This window comes from Corvus brachyrhynchos, unplaced genomic scaffold (assembly GCF_000691975.1).
Source record: "Corvus brachyrhynchos isolate BGI_N302 unplaced genomic scaffold, ASM69197v1 scaffold200, whole genome shotgun sequence".
In the NCBI taxonomy this organism is placed as follows: Eukaryota; Metazoa; Chordata; class Aves; order Passeriformes; family Corvidae; genus Corvus; species Corvus brachyrhynchos.
In genome coordinates, this window is record NW_008236184.1 from 3,300,950 (window position 1) to 3,317,961 (window position 17,012).

The 17,012-nt window shown below is 38.3% G+C and overlaps 1 protein-coding gene across 4 annotated transcripts in view; it reads right to left on the bottom strand.

Moving 5' to 3' along the window:
• AQP9 (aquaporin 9) overlaps nt 1-15,529 on the bottom strand; it is a 28,208-nt gene extending 12,679 nt beyond the window's left edge. The window contains exons 1-4 of one of the 4 annotated variants that reach the window (XM_017737904.1): nt 15,459-15,529; nt 14,746-14,826; nt 14,033-14,161; nt 3,145-3,271 (exon numbers count right to left, since the gene is read on the bottom strand). In XM_017737904.1, coding sequence (XP_017593393.1) covers nt 3,145-3,271; nt 14,033-14,161; nt 14,746-14,772 — 283 coding nt within the window. In that variant the 5' untranslated portion in view covers nt 14,773-14,826; nt 15,459-15,529. Of the gene's footprint in view, nt 1-3,144; nt 3,272-6,570; nt 6,589-13,888; nt 14,162-14,745; nt 14,827-15,458 lie in introns of those variants that run through there. The other 3 variants (XM_008637097.2, XM_008637105.2, XM_017737919.1) reach the window with 3 other exon arrangements.
• Between the last annotated feature and the right edge of the window lie 1,483 nt (nt 15,530-17,012).

Here is a 17,012-nt window from a genome sequence, read left to right on the forward strand (position 1 = left end):
TCTCCCAAGCACATATTATGATTAAGGACTGTTACTGGCTTGAGCATGTATCTTGAGACAGTTCTAGAGTGCCCTGGATTTAAGTCATGTTTGTATCCCTGTCTTCAACCTGGGGTTACTTACTTTTCATGGAGACAAAAATAAAATAACGTTAGGGCTGTTCAGCTTCACGTTGGCCGTTGGTGAGCTGTGCCTAGATGGGATCTGGGGGCAGTGGTGCATAGTCCTTCACCATGTTTTTATCTACTTCTTGTCCTTCCCAGAAAAGTCCATGATAAGGAAACTGATAGAGTAGCTGTGCTGAAACAAAGTTCAGTTTCCTGTGAAACTTCCTTCCTTTTTATTCAGGAGTAGCTACACCTGAACTCGTGTATGAAAAAGATTTCAGTAACATTGGAATTCTTTGTGACAAGTTTAGTTTCTAAAATACATTTATGTCACATGGTAGTCTCTTCCCTCAACATCTTTTGTCAACAAAAAAGGTGTTGTATGCTCTTGGAAAATTTTATTGTTTACAGATACATGGTTGCTACTTAAGAAATACAAATTGCCAAATAAATGAACAGATGAAAAAGTTCTTCTTTGTAATAAATACCTCAACCCCCAAATTTTGCAAGGACATAGGATCCTTTGCTTATCTTCTAGATAAGGTCTCATTTCAATCTGTATGAATATCAGAAAAAAATAGCCCTTGTCTTTGGTAAAATAACTGAAAGAGCATGTCCTTTATCTGTCAAAGGTTAGTGATGGAGAAAGGGCCTTTATGTACAGTTTCTGTGTTTGTTTGCACTTCAGGTCAGTGAGTCACTATCTTATGAAATCCAGGCACCTTTGATACATAATGAACTGACAAACACAGATAACAAGCTGGATAAAACCTTCTTTGTATCATTTCCAAAACTCTGACCTAGTAGCACCAGTCTTGAATTAAATGTTGAATTCCTCACTGTGTTTCAAATTCTTCAGCACAGAGAAAATAGATAGACAGCACCTAATTTAACAGCCCTTCATGTGAATTTTGATTAATTGTTGTCTTGTCTTTTGTTCCTTACTCTGGCTGGAATTAATAATTTTCCTTTCTTTCAACACTTGATTTTGTTTCCCACCTGTATATAGTACAGGATGACTATGATGGTCAGGACGAGTCATAATAATATTATAGATGGCTGATTAACATTGAAATTGGAAAGGAAAAGTCTAATTGAAGGCTCTCCTGCTGACATAGGGGAGTTACAAGATTCTTGGTTCTTGTGCCACTGGTTTAAAAAAAAAGTCCACTTTGGACAGCATGTTCCCCATTCTTTTGTAGTTGCAGTGATCATAGTCATGAGTTTGAAATGCTAAGTTGGATAAAATAGTGGGAAATTATCTAGATATTGAGGAAAACTGGATGGAGGAAAATTAAAAAGAGGAATTTTCCTAAATAAAAAAAGCTCAAATTCACCAAGCATGCAGATTATATATTTTGTTACCATGAATTTGGAATTTCATAAAGAACTGATGCAAAATACAAAACATTTTAGCAGTATTTAAACATGAGACTTTGGCCCAAGAGCCAGAGAAATTGCTAACAAATTCTACATAAGAACTTGTATTCTGAAGTGTCCACTAGTGATCACATGTTGGTTAATAGCAGCCTGTTGAAATATCTGTTCCTGTTCCTTCAAAGAGAAAATGCACTGCATGCAGAATCCCTTGTCATGGGAAAAACACAGGAAGTACGATACTGCAACATCTGCAACTGCTCTGCCCTGCTGGGACTGAACTCTAATTTTCTACATAATGATGAAGATGAATATCCCTTAAAGGTGCAAATGTAGGACAGGTCTTCACAGGTTTGTTTTCATGATACTGCATTAGAAGAGTTTACCTGCCTACATGTAAACCAAGAGCTGTAGTTGTTCAGACAATAGGAATGTGCTGCTGAATTAACTTTGTGTGATATTAAGAAACAGTTCTGGTCTGTGTCAATGACAGTGACAAGACTGCCTGTTTTGTAGAACCTGGAGCACTTTCTAATGTGAAACTTTCTAATGGAAACCTTATAGTGCATGGTGCCTCTGTAAAAGAATTTGTAAATACAAGAGAAATGGCCACAGTAATTTCTGCTTCAGCAACTATTTATAATGCTCTAATTATACCTAAAGAAATTTCTCCAAACCAACTTTACCGTCTTTATGAAGGGTAAGAAATGCCTCTATAAGGCCTGGAGTACAAGGACACCATTTGTTTTAAAGGCCCATTTAAACTCTGCATATAACACAAAGTATTGTGTATTTTCATGCACAACGTTGTTACAACCCATCATTTTCAATTTTAAAGGAAGACTTTAAATGTTAAAATCAGTTATACTAATGTTTCCAACCTTAGTTTGGCCAAATTGAACAGTGGAACTAGGAGACAAAGCAGCATGCAGTATGGCACTTGTGGACACTGGTTAGTTAGCTCACCCACCTTAGCCCCAGGACTAAAGAGAGATTCCTGACCAATACATGTTGAGGAAGTGTTACAGTAGAAATAAAGGGGAAAGGACAGTACACTGACAATATCATTGAATGTATCTCTGGTACTGAATCTTTCTGCTGTTTCTGCTTTCTATGATCTGCTGTGTCTGTGAATAATCAAATGGACAGGAGCAGACTTGCTATTGCCTATCATAGGACATGAAGAAATAAATTGCACTCTTTGAGGTGAATCCCATTCATTATACCCATTAGTGGGTCATTCTACTTTCTGTGTAGCTGGCCACCATTTTATCTGGTGACTGCTGAATTGCTCTTCATGGTTATTTCTTTAAACACGGTGCCTGTTCTGCCCAGGATCATCTCTATTGACAGAATTTTCAAAGCAACATCAAGCAGATTTCTGGTTTGCACAGAACACTTACCATGAAAGTCAGAGGTGTGCCAAGGTTTGCACACTGTAGTTGAGATCAGAATTTGGTGGGAGATTTTGTCAAACACAAAGAATAGAAGGAAATAAGAACACACAAGGTTTACTAGCAAAACTCTGGTGCAGACTCTGCTGTAATGGTGCTTACTGTTGCTAGATTCATGATTGTTTATACCATGAAGTGAAAGCCCTTTAACAAAAGAGCCTTAACACAGTAGTAATAAATACTATATAAGAAAAAAAGTCACTTACCAGAAACCCCCCCGGACACGTACACTGCTATGGTGACTGCCATGGCAAATCCCACTGACACTGTCATGGGCCCTCCATGCATTCCCCGGCTGAGGACAGCCTGTCCCACACACCCACAGCCGAGAGCCTGCATTTTGAAAGAGAAGTGTAAAGTCACAAGGGTGTCTGTCAAATGTTACTGGTTGTGACTTCGGCTGCTGACCTGTATAGCTGAAAATGTTGAATACTGAAACACTGCTAGAATTTGTTGTTGCCTTTGCTGCAATGCACATTTGCTTTTTATTTTCCTCGTCTGCAGTTCTCAGGCACAATGATGGGATACAGATCAGAACTTGGAGCCAGAACAAGATCTCACAGCCTCCACAACAAAACTCTGCATCTGAAAGTGAAATTAATTCTGTGTGGTAAGTTTTCAGTTCCAGACTGATGTTATAAGCAATAAAAAATTTACTGTAAAAGTTATGAAAAATAGTTCAAAAAAGCTTTTAATGTTTAATGCTGAAACTCTGAATTTAGACAACTTTCTGGCATTTACAGTGTGTGTTATTGTTACGCTGAATTTATATCATATATTCCTGTAGCAAAATATTTTACTGGCTCTGCAGCCTGAACAAATAACTGGAGATATCTAAATAATATTGAAGAATTCTAAACGTATTTAAACTAGTTCTCTTTTTTTGTTGGTTTCCCTCAGAATGAAGTTCAGGAGCACATTTAAATATTTGCCTAAGATGATGTTTATTCATTTCTAAAACCTCTGCTTAGCTTCAAGCATATGTTTAGGTCCTATTAAAGATGATAGGAAAGATATTCAAAGGGACAAAACCCTTTTAGTTTGAGATAGAATAGCTGTTCCATTTCTGTGTCTTTGAAAGTCTGCTTTTTAAATATATGCCTAACGTGCTCTGCTGAACAAGGACCCAACACTATATGGAAGCTCTCAAATAATATCTATAGTCCGAAAACTTTTGCTTCTCTGCAGCAGTAAGTGATGTGAATCATACCATTTCTAGGATGTGACTAGATTTATCTTGAGCAACCTTAATTACTTACTTTCAGTTCAACTGCAAGGCAGTTGAATTCAGAAACTGCAAAGTAATGGGAAAATCTCTCTTGCCTTAAAAATAGACTGTACCAAAAAGATTTGGTGATTGAGGTTTAACAAGCAAGTCCTACTAGAATAGATGCAATTTAAACAGGCAAAATTATACTTTTGTTTCCATTATTTCCCTAAGGGTTTTAGCTAATACCCAAATGTGACAGGAAAGCTCTCAATAAAATTGCACTCTTAACCAGCTTTGTAATGCAGACGGTGTTTCTAAGTGCCCCGAGACTGTGTCATATACCCAGGTGCAGTTCTTGCCTGGAGGTCATAATCATGTAAGCAAACAAAACACTGTCTGGTGCCAGAGTGTTAGAGCTCTGGTTATGTAAGGGTAGGGTGGTGTTAGATAGCTGCAGTTTATTGGCCTGTATAATTAAAAGCTCCAGGACACAGTGCAAGCTACAGTCAGCTGCTGTGCAATGGATGACACGCTTGTGTTAGCCATACTCTCACCTAGCAATGCTCATGGTAAGCACAAATGCACGTACAGCAAACCAAAATAAAACACACTGGAGTTGTTCACAGCTGAAATTGCATTGTTTTCTTTAAAACTTCGTATGAGACAATTCATAATGTGTTTGTATGTTTAATATGGAAAGAATGGGTATGCTGGAATTCATTATGTTTAAGATTAAGAATCTAGAGGAGGTGAATTAGCATACTCTAGTCATCACTTTCCAGATTTCTCAAAGGGAGTATTGCAGAAGCCTGCACCAAGCAAGATTTTGTGGAAGATATGTCTCACATGAGGAGCAAGGTCATTAGGCTGCTCTGGGCCCCTGCACACTGGGGTGCAGGTTGAATTCAGGCAACCAGTTCAATCTACAAGTATAGTGTACACTTGTGTTCTGAAATGGCATAGGCAAAGTTTTGAGATTCAAAGAAAAGGCCATTCTTTTGTAAACATTACCTCTTTCTGTAAGGATGACAAAGAAAGAGAAGAGGATTGGAGGAGATGGTTCCAGAAAAGGATAGGGGATAACAACATCTGTGTATATCAACTACAACTTCACAAGAGAAGGGAAGGAAATAACAAAGGGAGGCTGTGGCCTCCCTTCCTTTATTACCAGAGCTGAGGAGAGTCATACAGAAACAGCTGTGTTGTCCTCTTGCATAGCAGCTCCTGCTCTGCATGTCTTAGGGAAATACACAACTACAGATGCTCCATTTCTGTGCTAAGCAGTCTTAGAAAACTCTACAGAGAAGAAGATGTGCAAGCCAGCTGGAACACAGCTGCACTCAGTGGACCTGCTTGTGTCCAATGACTGAACACTACTGCAGGCACAGTCAGTGTGTGCCCATCCAGGGATGGGAAAACTGGGAACTGAGCCTGCAAATCTGAGCCATGTCACTGTAATACTTCCACCATTTGCTGACCTTTTCAGAAGGAGATAAAAAAGTTGCCTCATATGTACTGTAGCTAGGTTGGCACAACTGGAAACTATCACCAAATCATGTAATTACATGAACAGCAATTTAATACCTTGTAAGTCTTTGCTTGACTGAGTTAAGACATACTAGATCATCAAGTTGTAACTAAATATTCTAGGATTTTAGGCCAAGCTCAGCCATCAGTTGCACCCACAAAACTCATTGATTGAAGCACATGGAGTTAATGGGAGTTTAATTTAGTAGAATATAGCCAGATCTCTTTATCTTATCTTGTCTATCTTATGTTACCAGGTTTTCCTCTTAGCAGTTATCTGTAGCCTGATCTGCTTAAAATTACTGGAGTAGTCTCAGCACTGACTTTTTTGTTCATAAAGTCATATTACTGTCCTAAAGAGCATGTTTGGGTGTGGAATAGCTGTCTGAACCTTCTCTGCCAAAAGAACTTGATTCATAGCCCATTAGATCCTTCTCTTTGTCTTGGACAACATGGTTAATGTTAGGAAAGGAAAACACTGGCCTTCAATGAGCATAAGGTCCTATTTCTGCCTGGAAGCTTGCAGGACTTTCTGTATCCCACTCATCAGAGAGACTAAAGATCATTTGCCTCCATCTTACTATTTTCAGGATTTTTCCAAATGCTTGTAATAGCATTTTTCAGTATAAATAGGATTTCTGCAAGATCTGAAACCACAATTTTAGGGAATCTATTTTTCTACATGGCCAGTAAAGCTTTAGACATCTTAAAGCATAATGCTTATATGGAAAAGCCCCCTTCTTATTACACAGTCCTAGAAGTGCTGTGCATTTCTAGGCAGACACTCTGACTGTCACATTAAAGAGGCAGCCAACTTTTTAGCAGTGTGAAGACAATGAGCTGTGCTGCATTATACCCTGTACATCGCTAGCTCCAGCTGTGGTGAGTGACACACCTGCAGTAGGGTTCCACAGGTGCCCCTGCAGGCAGAGTGTGGTCTCAATGGCTGCACAGCTGATGATGCTGTGCATGAGTACAGGAACTCAGTGTGCTGTAAGGAATACAGTTAGCAGTTGCTAAAAAAAAAAAAAAAAAAAAAAAAAAAAAAAAAAATTAATGATTTAAAATAAATATAAATAAATAAAATATTATTTAAATCATAAACTGTTCACTTTCAATCATGAAATGCTAGAAAAGTAGTGGTTGCATTTGCCCTTCCCTGCAGGTAGGGACGTTTGCCCATGAAAAGTTTACAGCATTGTTCATGGTGTACTGTAGTCTTGTGCAGTTCCCCTACCCAACACTAATATTTCCAAATAGGATTAGCTACTTATAAAAGTAGTAAACAAACTTTTCAGTTTGAGGCATACTAAATTGGTGGTGTCTTCCTAAGGGAGTGTGTTTTAGAACTCGCACTCATTTCCACCCCCTTCATTTACAAAGCAAGTCTGACGTCTGCTTAAGAATTTACCTTTTGAATTTCATTATAAGATGTTTTATAATATTAGAAGCTCTTTCCACACAGAGATGTATTTTTGCTGTGTTTCACATAGGATCTTAATTCAGACAGGGTTCCTAAGCATTCTTTCAACTGAGACAGTAATGCTAAAAGCAACAAAAACAGAGATAATGCTAGATCTTCTAAAATTCAGGGCTTTAGCTCTGCAAGAATTTACGTTACAGGCAACTCCTTTCAGGAAAGACCAAGCCTCATCCAATTTCATGTTTAATATTTGCTATATTTTTTTAAATCAGAGAGTACTTAAGCTTTTAAAGGTGAGATAAAAATACAGCTTACCAGTCAAGTAATTTTTAAATACTTTAAAAGCACATGGCTCTTATTTTATCATACTAAACGTTTTGGTGGGGTGGGGAGGATTTCTGTGCACTACGATTTAATCAAGCTTAGAGCAATAAAAAATCACTACATCCGTTCTCCTGATGATCTCCTGGGAAACAACCAATATCCTCTTGGTTCAGTTGGATTTTTATTTTTTTTCAGATTTGCTATCTAATAAATAAGGGGTGAAAAAACCCCAAACCCTTATCATTTAGTTAATTAAATAGAATAGACATAAGCCTTAAAATTATTGCCATTTTGAAACCATTTTCAAGTGACAGAAAGCATTACTACTTGGAGATATGAATGTAAATTTAATAAAACTTGGGATGAATTGTGTATATAAAGCTTTTAAAACATATAAATATCAAGTTCAAATTGCTTTGTGGGAAAAAATAGTGAAAATATTGAGAGACAGACTATGCTGTGTTATATAAACTGATGCTTTTAAATTTTTATTATTGCTTTTTCATATGCAATAGGAGACAAATAAAAGTTTGAAATCACCTAGAGAGAATGCAAAAGTCTGCATTTTCTCATATTTTATTATGATTAATATTGCACTCTTCATCCTGAAATGCTAAATGCTTTTCTTCCCTGAATTATAGAGGGCAACTGGCTTGAGTCAGTTTCTTCAGTGAAGACTGGTTTTATTTTCTTACTAGGTTTTAGAAATCCAGGAAAAAAAATGAAATGTGATATTCAGACGCTTTCAGGAGTGAAACATCACCTGTTGTATCAGAGCAAGAAAGAAAAGGCCAGGCAAAGGAGCAAAATCTTAACTAGCAGCCTTGAAGAGAAAAAGAACGTATTCGGGTGCAGCTTCCCTTCCACCTTACTCATTTATTCTTGAGCTGAGATATGCTGCTTTGCTTCCTACCCCAACTGAAAAGCTTTAAATCTTTCTAAACTCTAAAATATGTTTAGTCTCTGTAGCAGCTCTCAGACAATTGTAGCATTGAGAAAGTGTGCAAGAGTGGGCATTGCAGATTCCAAGAAAGGAGGTTTTCTGTCCTCTCCTTGGAGTGTAAGGGTACATGTACCTTTTCTTTTATTCATTCCTTTGGGTGCAGAAACGGGGGCCAGATCTTTGCTGTGCCCTTGCGGTTAGAGGTACATGGTTAGGAGTAATTAAAGCCTAAGCAGTTTTCAGTTGAAAAAAAGAAAGCTGAATGCTTTCAACAGTAAAGAAACCTGTGAGGAATGGGTTGGAGGAACTGAGTCACGTTTGCCTTTAAACCAGACCATGGATTGGAGAGCTCCCTAGAATTCACTTTCAACCAGAATGGTTCATTGAACTGTTGAGATCGCAAAGATATAAACTCACTGCATAGCACAAACTACGTTTATTGTCTTTTATTCTGTTCTCCAACTGTTTATGACAGTTTTTAAAAGTTATTACTTTTATTACCTTTCTTTTATTTGGTGAAACTTTGAAAAAACACCTTGTAAATTTGTGTCTGTAAAACATACAAGTTTTGCACTCGCAGTTGAATGCTGGAAAGATGCAAGCCTTTTCAAAGGCTCAGGCAGAGGTGCCTACACTTCAGTTCTATAGGTGTAAACTTTCTGGGGAAAAGGGTATCTACAGAAAAAGGTTCTGAAAAATTAAGTTCAGCTTACTGGAACCTCTTGGTTAAACAATGAGAGCTGAGTTACATGCTGGGGCTGATGTTGCAGAAATGAAGATAATTTTCTTCAAAGCTTTCATGTAACACAACATCTGAGTCACCTAAAAGTTTGAAATGTCATATACTGGGAAACCTAAGTCTGGATGAAAAACAAAAGATTTCCATGATTTTTCAGAAGTATTTGCTGTAATAAATATTTTGGGGTAAAAGAACAACTAGGTAACCTTCCTTTCAAATTTTTCACACTGCTAAATATTCAGCTGAATTAAAGAATGGTTTTTAAAACAGAAGGGCTGTCTAGAAAAAAAGATTGATTTTGATAATAGTAAAATAACACCAGTATGCTAGAATACCTCCTTAACCTCAGCACAACTAGGGGTCTTCATTACCACTTTGTCTTCTGTTTGTAATGCTGATTTAATATAGTTTCAAAAAGAGGAAGAGTTTGCATATCTTCACCAGAATAATTAGCAAAATTTAATGCCATCAAAATATATGTAACTCTAACATTAGATTCCTGACTGGCGTCCATTATTTATGGGTTGTACTATATTAATTGCTGCTAGAGACCCAAATGTATGGATCTCTGACACATGAGCTACTTTTCGAAGTGCAAACACTGCTAAGGCTCGTGGTATTTGCAGCATTATGTAATATTAAAAAAGCTGAGTGACATATCAAAATACCAATTATAAATAAATTTTAATAACCTCTTATCTAAGAGCTAATTATATAAGATTCTGTACTCCAGGAAATCCATTGCTGATGGCAAACAAGGCCATACCTTAAACAAAACTTGCTGTAATTTCATCCTATATGAAAAAAGTCTTCCTTTCACAAAAATTTAGAGCGTGGAATTTATCTTTGTTTAAAATTTCTAAGTAGTGGTTCTGTGTTAAATGTTAAACACTTATTTAAGGAGCAAAGGATCAAAAGCTATGTTTGCTTTCATGTAGTAGTATCATGTAATGAGAATTCTAATGCATGCTTAGGATAAGGGATATATGTTACCCTACAGTATTGTAATTAACATGCACTGGAATGTTGGGCCACAAAAAAAATAGATATAGAAAAGTTGTTTAAATTTTAATCTTCTGGACTGAACAAATCCATGTAATGTCAGTCTTAAAGATTTTTCTGAGGAGACTCAACTCTGCAACAGAGCAGGAGTGATAACTTGCACAACGAAGTGGTCAGAATATGAAAACAAGACTAAAATATTTTGATGATAAATAGCCTTCCTCATTAGCTGGACTACTTCAGGGGTGTCGTGCATTCAGTTCATGCTTGTGCCCTGTATCCTCTACGCACACACAAACATTTGCTTCAATGGGAGTTGCAAGAGGCTCCCCACCTCCTGCTGGAGACCATGCTCATAGGAGTATGTACATAGGAAAATATCTATCTATATATATACATAAATATTAGGAGCATATATACTCCCTGATTGTATTTATATGCTAAATGGCAGCCTGTGTTTTTTCTCAGCAAGGAAATGTATACTGCTCTGGCCTCAGGAGATTCTGGCTCCTGTGCAGCTCCTTTCTGGGAAACTGTGTTCAGTAAGATGCTCTTGAGAGTGAAAATGAAATACAAACTGTGTTAGGTGAGCAGTAGCTGTTAAAGGAAGCCACATGGCCTATTTGGCATCTCTTTTTGGAACTGTTTCAATTCAGATATACTTAATGGCATAAGTCAGAGTAAATCTCATTTTGGTTGAGAACAATGCAGTCAAGTTCCAAAGAGGAAATCTGGAGAGAAGCATGATTAAAAGCAGAGAGGCAGTTGGACAGGTGAGTTCCAGCCAGACTCACTAAAAAGCCACATAAACCATCATTCCTGGCTCTTTTGTGCTGGCACACAGGTGTTGTCCCCCTGAGTAATTCACAGAAGTCCCAAGAGGAAACATACTGAACCAGGAAACAGGATGGAGAACAAAAAGCTCCCTAGGGAGCTCTTCCTCAAGGGAGACCTTGGGGTGTGTGACTGAGGCTGGGAAATGTGTGTGTGTGCTGACTCTCAGCCACCATGGTGCAAATGGGCAGGTGTTCTCCCACCTCAGAATGCTTCCGGGCTCCTAGTGTTTCTTACTGAAATTGTGTGCTTTGCTCAGCACAGAGTGTGGCTCATGTGGGCTGTGTCTGTATTATCAAGTTGTGTAATGTAAGCACCTGAGAACCTGACTGTGGATCTCTCAGGAGGGATTACTTATTTGGAGCATCTCCAGTCTGATCCACTGGACTGAGCATCCATTAATGGTCAGCACACTTCCTGTGATTCTGGAGCTCACCTTCTACTTTATTTTCACCTGGAAAGAATTTTGTCTACGTGCTCTGAGACCATGCTGCAAGGCAGACTGCAGCATGTTAAGTAGGGCTGACCAGGAGATATTATCCAAACTGTGTGCCCAGTGCCTTTCTCAAGGCTTGTTGTCTCAAATCTGTCCAACGTTGCAGGCCGCACCCTTCGCACCCCGAGGTGAAGGCTGGGTTTTTGTCTGATGAGTGATTCTACTTTCTAGATTTCCTGTTTGGAAAGTAATGTTGCAAGGCTGAGAGTTACCAAAGATGGTAGTTTAGGCTCCTATTAGTATGTGGCCTCTGATGTTATTCTCCAGAAAAAATAGAAATAGGTGATGTGGAGGGACAGAATTTCACCCAGCTAACTCCCAGCAGTGGGTCCCAGATTTAGGTGTGGTCAGTTAGCATTGGCTTCCAGACAGAGCCTGTGGGTAATAGAAATGCTGTTTCAGCCTTGCTCTCTGGCACAGGTGCTCTCCACAGGCTCTCAACCCCATCACAGTGACCCAAAATGACTTTCAACAAAGATGTGAATCAGCTGTGCTGTAGGCCGTGAACTCTCCTCTCACTTTGTAACAGCATTAACACATAGTTCTTACACCATCTTATTACATTGCTTCTTTTGCACACATGGTGTCTGTTTTTCAAGGATTTCTGTCCTCTGACTTACCAGGGTGCCCCTTTCATTAGGTCAAATTTAAATTAAGGGTTTAATATTTATCTGTACTTTAAGTACTTGCCAGCTGACAAAGCTTTAAAGCAGTAGCAATAAATAGAATCACAGAATCAACTAGGTTGGAAAAGACCTTTGAGATCATCAAGTCCAACCTATCACCTAACAACACCTCATCAACTAAATCATGGCACTGAGTGCCACGTCCAGTCTTTTTTTAAACCCGTCCAGGGATGGTGACTCTACCACCTCCCTGGGCAGACAATTCCAGTGCCCAATCACTCTTTCAGTGAAGAAGTTTTTCCTGGTGTCGAACCTAAACTTCCCCTGGCACAGCTTAAGATAACAGCAGAAAAGGCAGCTTCTTCACAATAAACACTTTGTACTGCTGCTAACTTGTGCAGTCTAAATACACGTTGAGGTATCCAAGCACTGAGAAAGCTGCACTTTAATCCAGGTGAGGCTCTTTCTGCTTTAAACCAAGGTTGAAACTAGAAAGGGTAAGAGAAATGAGAAACTCAGATGATTAACAACAATTTTTTAGCTCCATTTTCTACTACACTCATACAGTGAATATACTAGAAAATGGGATCTGGGTTTGCATTTCCTTCTAGCCTTGTGCAGCAGGACATTAGACTGCAAATGCTATTATCTAATCTGCACTTTAATATGTTTTCTTCTCTTGCTTAATTTTATTAATGGAAAGAGGAGGAGGATCTTGTGGCGAGGACAGGCTACTGGAAGTCAGGTGATGTGGGTTATATTCAGAGTTCTGCCACAAGCTTCCTGTGCAGGCTGCTGTAATCAGGTTTGGTAATATACAAAATGAAGATAATGACATTTCCCCTCCTTACCAGGGTGTTGTGACACTTAATTCATTAGTGTTTGTAAAGTGTTCTGTGCTCCTTGCTTCTAAATGTGCTGCTTACTGTAATAATGTCTTATGGATGGTATTAAATTTGAGAATAATGTTATTTTAGTGCCAGTGCACTTCAGTTGACTGAAGTGTAGTAAAGACCACAATTTCCAGTATTTTATGAGCTACTGGAATTTTTAGATTACTTACTTGAAGTTTAGCTAATATACTTACAGTTATAAAACCTACTATGTCAGTACTGTGCCTGCTTCTTTTTTTGTCCTTTTCACTATGATGAAATATTTAGCAATAAGCAAGACTGCATTGTCCAGACAAAGAGGAGAAAGAAAGAAAGAAAGAGTTTGGCATAAATATTCTAGCTGCTTGACTTCTAGCTCTGCTACTCAGCCTGCTCTCTCCCTTGGTGAGTCACACTCCCAGTGCAAAATGCACAGAAAAACTGAGCAAGTAATTAAGTTAAAAAAAAAAAAAATCTGGGGCTATAAAAATGGGATATTTAGGTATTTATCCAAATTGTAGCAGTACTATAGGACCAAGCAATATATGTGTAATTTATATAGTACAGTTAAAAACAAAACAAAAATTTGTTAACTTACAAAATCTCTGAAGGTTTGGCAATGCAACTCCCGATAAATTCACTACAAATCACACAGCTAAATTCCTATATTGCACAGGAAAACAACTCAGCTAAAATTTTCTAAATGTGCAGTACAATATGTTTGTTAATGTAAACAGAATTTGTGCATAAAATAAACTGCTGAGTTTTTAAAAAACAGGAGAGTATTAACAGCATTCATTGTGCGTATCTGAATTTTTCAGAACGTGCTCATTCACTGAAATTCCATCCCTAGATGAAATCTAATGCTGATCAGACAACTGTAATACATAAGAGTATCTGTTTTTTATAGGCAGTGATAATTACATGAGGTGAAAAAAGGAATTACAAACTTACCGTCCTAGGAGCAATTCATTCAAGCTGTGCATGGTCAGGCTGTAACCTTGCTGCTGGCACAGTACAAGAAAAACGTACATGTCCCCTTACAAGCACTGTCCAACATTAGATTAGTAGGAAGAAAGGAAAGCAGCTGACACTTACTATCAGTATAAAAGTTCCCAGGAACTCTGAAAGGGCTTCTTTAATCAGGCTGTTCTTCAAGGCAAATTTCTCCTTTAAACTCCTTTTGCTTTTCTGGCTCATTTTGGCTTCCTCTATTGCTCTGGTGCCCTAGTTACAAATACACACAAATTTGTTCTGTATTCGTCCCCGCTTCAGCTGAACTTTGACACTTTTACTTAAACATTGAAATACGAGATTTCATCTTGTACAGCCAGTGAAATCATCTGACTGCAGGCACTGACAGAACCAACTCAACATGCCCTAACAATTCATCATGGGTTTGTCATTCTATGCCTTCTCTGTGTACACTTCTATTTATACTGGTTAGATAATACCAGTAAGTTCACAATCAGTTTTCTTCTTTTTTCTTACAGAATGGATTAATCATTACCTTTCCTATATTGCTTTTTTTTTTTTTTTTTAATCCTGGTAAGAATGAATAAAATTTTGTTTCTATCATCCTGATGAAAAAGAAAGGCAAAAAGATAAACCACAAAATAAGGAAACAAAATATAGTTGCAAATTTCTCTCTGACCTGGATTGGGATTTAAACCATGCTGCTATTGGCTGTCAAAGAGTTTTTCAAGGGGAGGTTGTAAAGAGAGTGAATGCTTGGGAGAATGCTGTGCTGTACCCTGCACACAAGAGCCCTTAACTTCTGAGACATTTCAGTGGCTAATGAGGAATCTTACCTTGGTGGTGTGTGTTGAATTTTGCATATTCACTCACAGTACTCTTTTTGGACTAAACGCCTTGCTCTCTAGTGAACTTCCCTGTTTATAAAAGAGCAACGAGGCAGAATAAATTAGGAACATTTAATGAATTCTGTTTCAGTCCAGTGGCTCCCTACAAGGCAGTACAGGGAAGTGAGGCACTGAGTGACTGTATATCTCCTATATATCTAGCTTAAAAAGGTGCATGGGTGCTATAATATGGAACATTATAATATTACTTTCCATGGTCTTAAGACTTGAATTTGCTGAATATCTCAAAGAACTGGGTCTCCTAGAGAAAAATATTACACCTTTATCTCTTCAGCATCTTGAACAGTTTTATCAGATGTGATACAGACTTGACAGTAACTGGTTGATTTACAAGTATTTTCTGGTGTTTGACTTGACACCAGCATGTCAGCCCAGTTCTGGTAGATTATTTTGGTATGTATTGTAGCTGCTCAGTGCCTTGGTCTTTATCTGTCCTAAAAAGGGCAGAACCTTACAGGGTTAGGGAAATGTGCCACTTCTGTTATCCTGTCAGTGCTGTTCCTTGCCTCCAGCTAGGACCCAATGTGTGCTCCCTGCAGCAGTAGTCACCTTACCACCACCAGCTTCATCCCTTAATCACCCAGTTCTCCCCCACTACCCAATTTTAATCCTTAACTGCTTTTCTGTGTCCTTTTACTCACCTTTCTCTACCTCTGCATCCAAACAGCACTGTGCCCTTAGGTGGCCTGTGGAGCACAATGGAGCTGATAGAGCAGGAGATGGCAGCATCTGTGCTGGTGCTGCCTGAGCCACGAGCACCTGTGCAGAGATGGTGACACTGCTGCAGGACAGCTCCAGGTCCTGCTCTACAGGTCCTGCCTGTGGCATGGACAGCTGGGCCTGCCTCTGGGGAGCCCCTGAAAATAGCCTGTGTAGGGCAGCTTGAAAACCTTTACCCCACACCACTGAAAAACAAACATATTATTCAGGACCTTAATTATCACAGCATGCTAAAGTATATGTTTGTTATGTCTGTGAGAGAAGTCTTTCAGAATAATGTATACATTAGAACTGAGGGAGGATGCTTGGGAGGACATTCATTACATCAGGAATGAGATAAACCACTTCCTCTCTTTCAGGAAAATGATAAATAAACAAACACGTTTATGAAAGCAATTTTTAGTTGTTTTTCCATGCAATTCTTTCTCTTATGCAGATGCAAGTCTTGCTACAAGGTAGTATGTAGATACCTCTGATTTTGGTCTCATAGCACGTGTGAAGACATTAATGCTATTTTTCAGCTAATAATGGAGTAATAATATGTCAGAGACAGAAATTCATACTCATTTGTTCAGATCACACTGAATTCCTTGTATCAATTTTCTGTCTTTGCAGGGTGGAGAACTGGCACAAATACATCTATTTCACATTTGCTTTTATCAGATTTTCTTCAATACTTTGAAGAGATCATATGATTTAACTCCATTAATAAAAACTGTGATACTAAGTTAGACCAAAAGTCCTCCTCAGCTCCATAACAAGGTTCAAGCAGGTGCTCTAAGAAAGTATTGAAGAACAGAGTACACAGGGGATGACTGCTCCCTTGGTAAATCCTTCCAGCTTTTGACAGGTGGCAATTTAAAGTCACTGACACACTTTTCAAAGAGAAAAGGGGGCAGTGCAGAACATTTGAATTAAGTTTCTCCTTTTGTTATATTTAGAAAGAGATTCTAAGACATTTACCAAATCTAACAAATATTCATGTAGCATTTTAAGAAAGACAAGTAAAATGTAAACACTATGAAAGCTTTGACCTTAATTACTACCTATTTGATTAATCCTCTGCTTTACTGCCTTTTAGTTAGTTGTATGCAATGGAACATCTGGTTGAACAAGGGAAAGAAAATGCACTGTGATTACTGTTTTCTACAGCTCCCTCACCTGGGCCCTGCTCCCAGAGTCAGAATGATAAGGATATTGTCAGTGCCATCCATAAATATTGATAACTGTGTCATCTGAGGGAAGAAAATGAAGGCATCTTCCAAAAATGGAAGTTATATAAGTAAGTAAGCAGCACACAAATGTAGAACCACAAGAAAGTTCACCAAAAAGATTTTAAGGTTTTGCAAGGAATGTGAAAGTTATAGTACAAATGTTTTCAGATTCCATTATCAGAGGAGTCCTCCAAGAGAGTAAGTAAAGCTATGGAGGATGGAAGCACAGAATAAGCATTCAAGGTGGCTGTCCACAGCTAA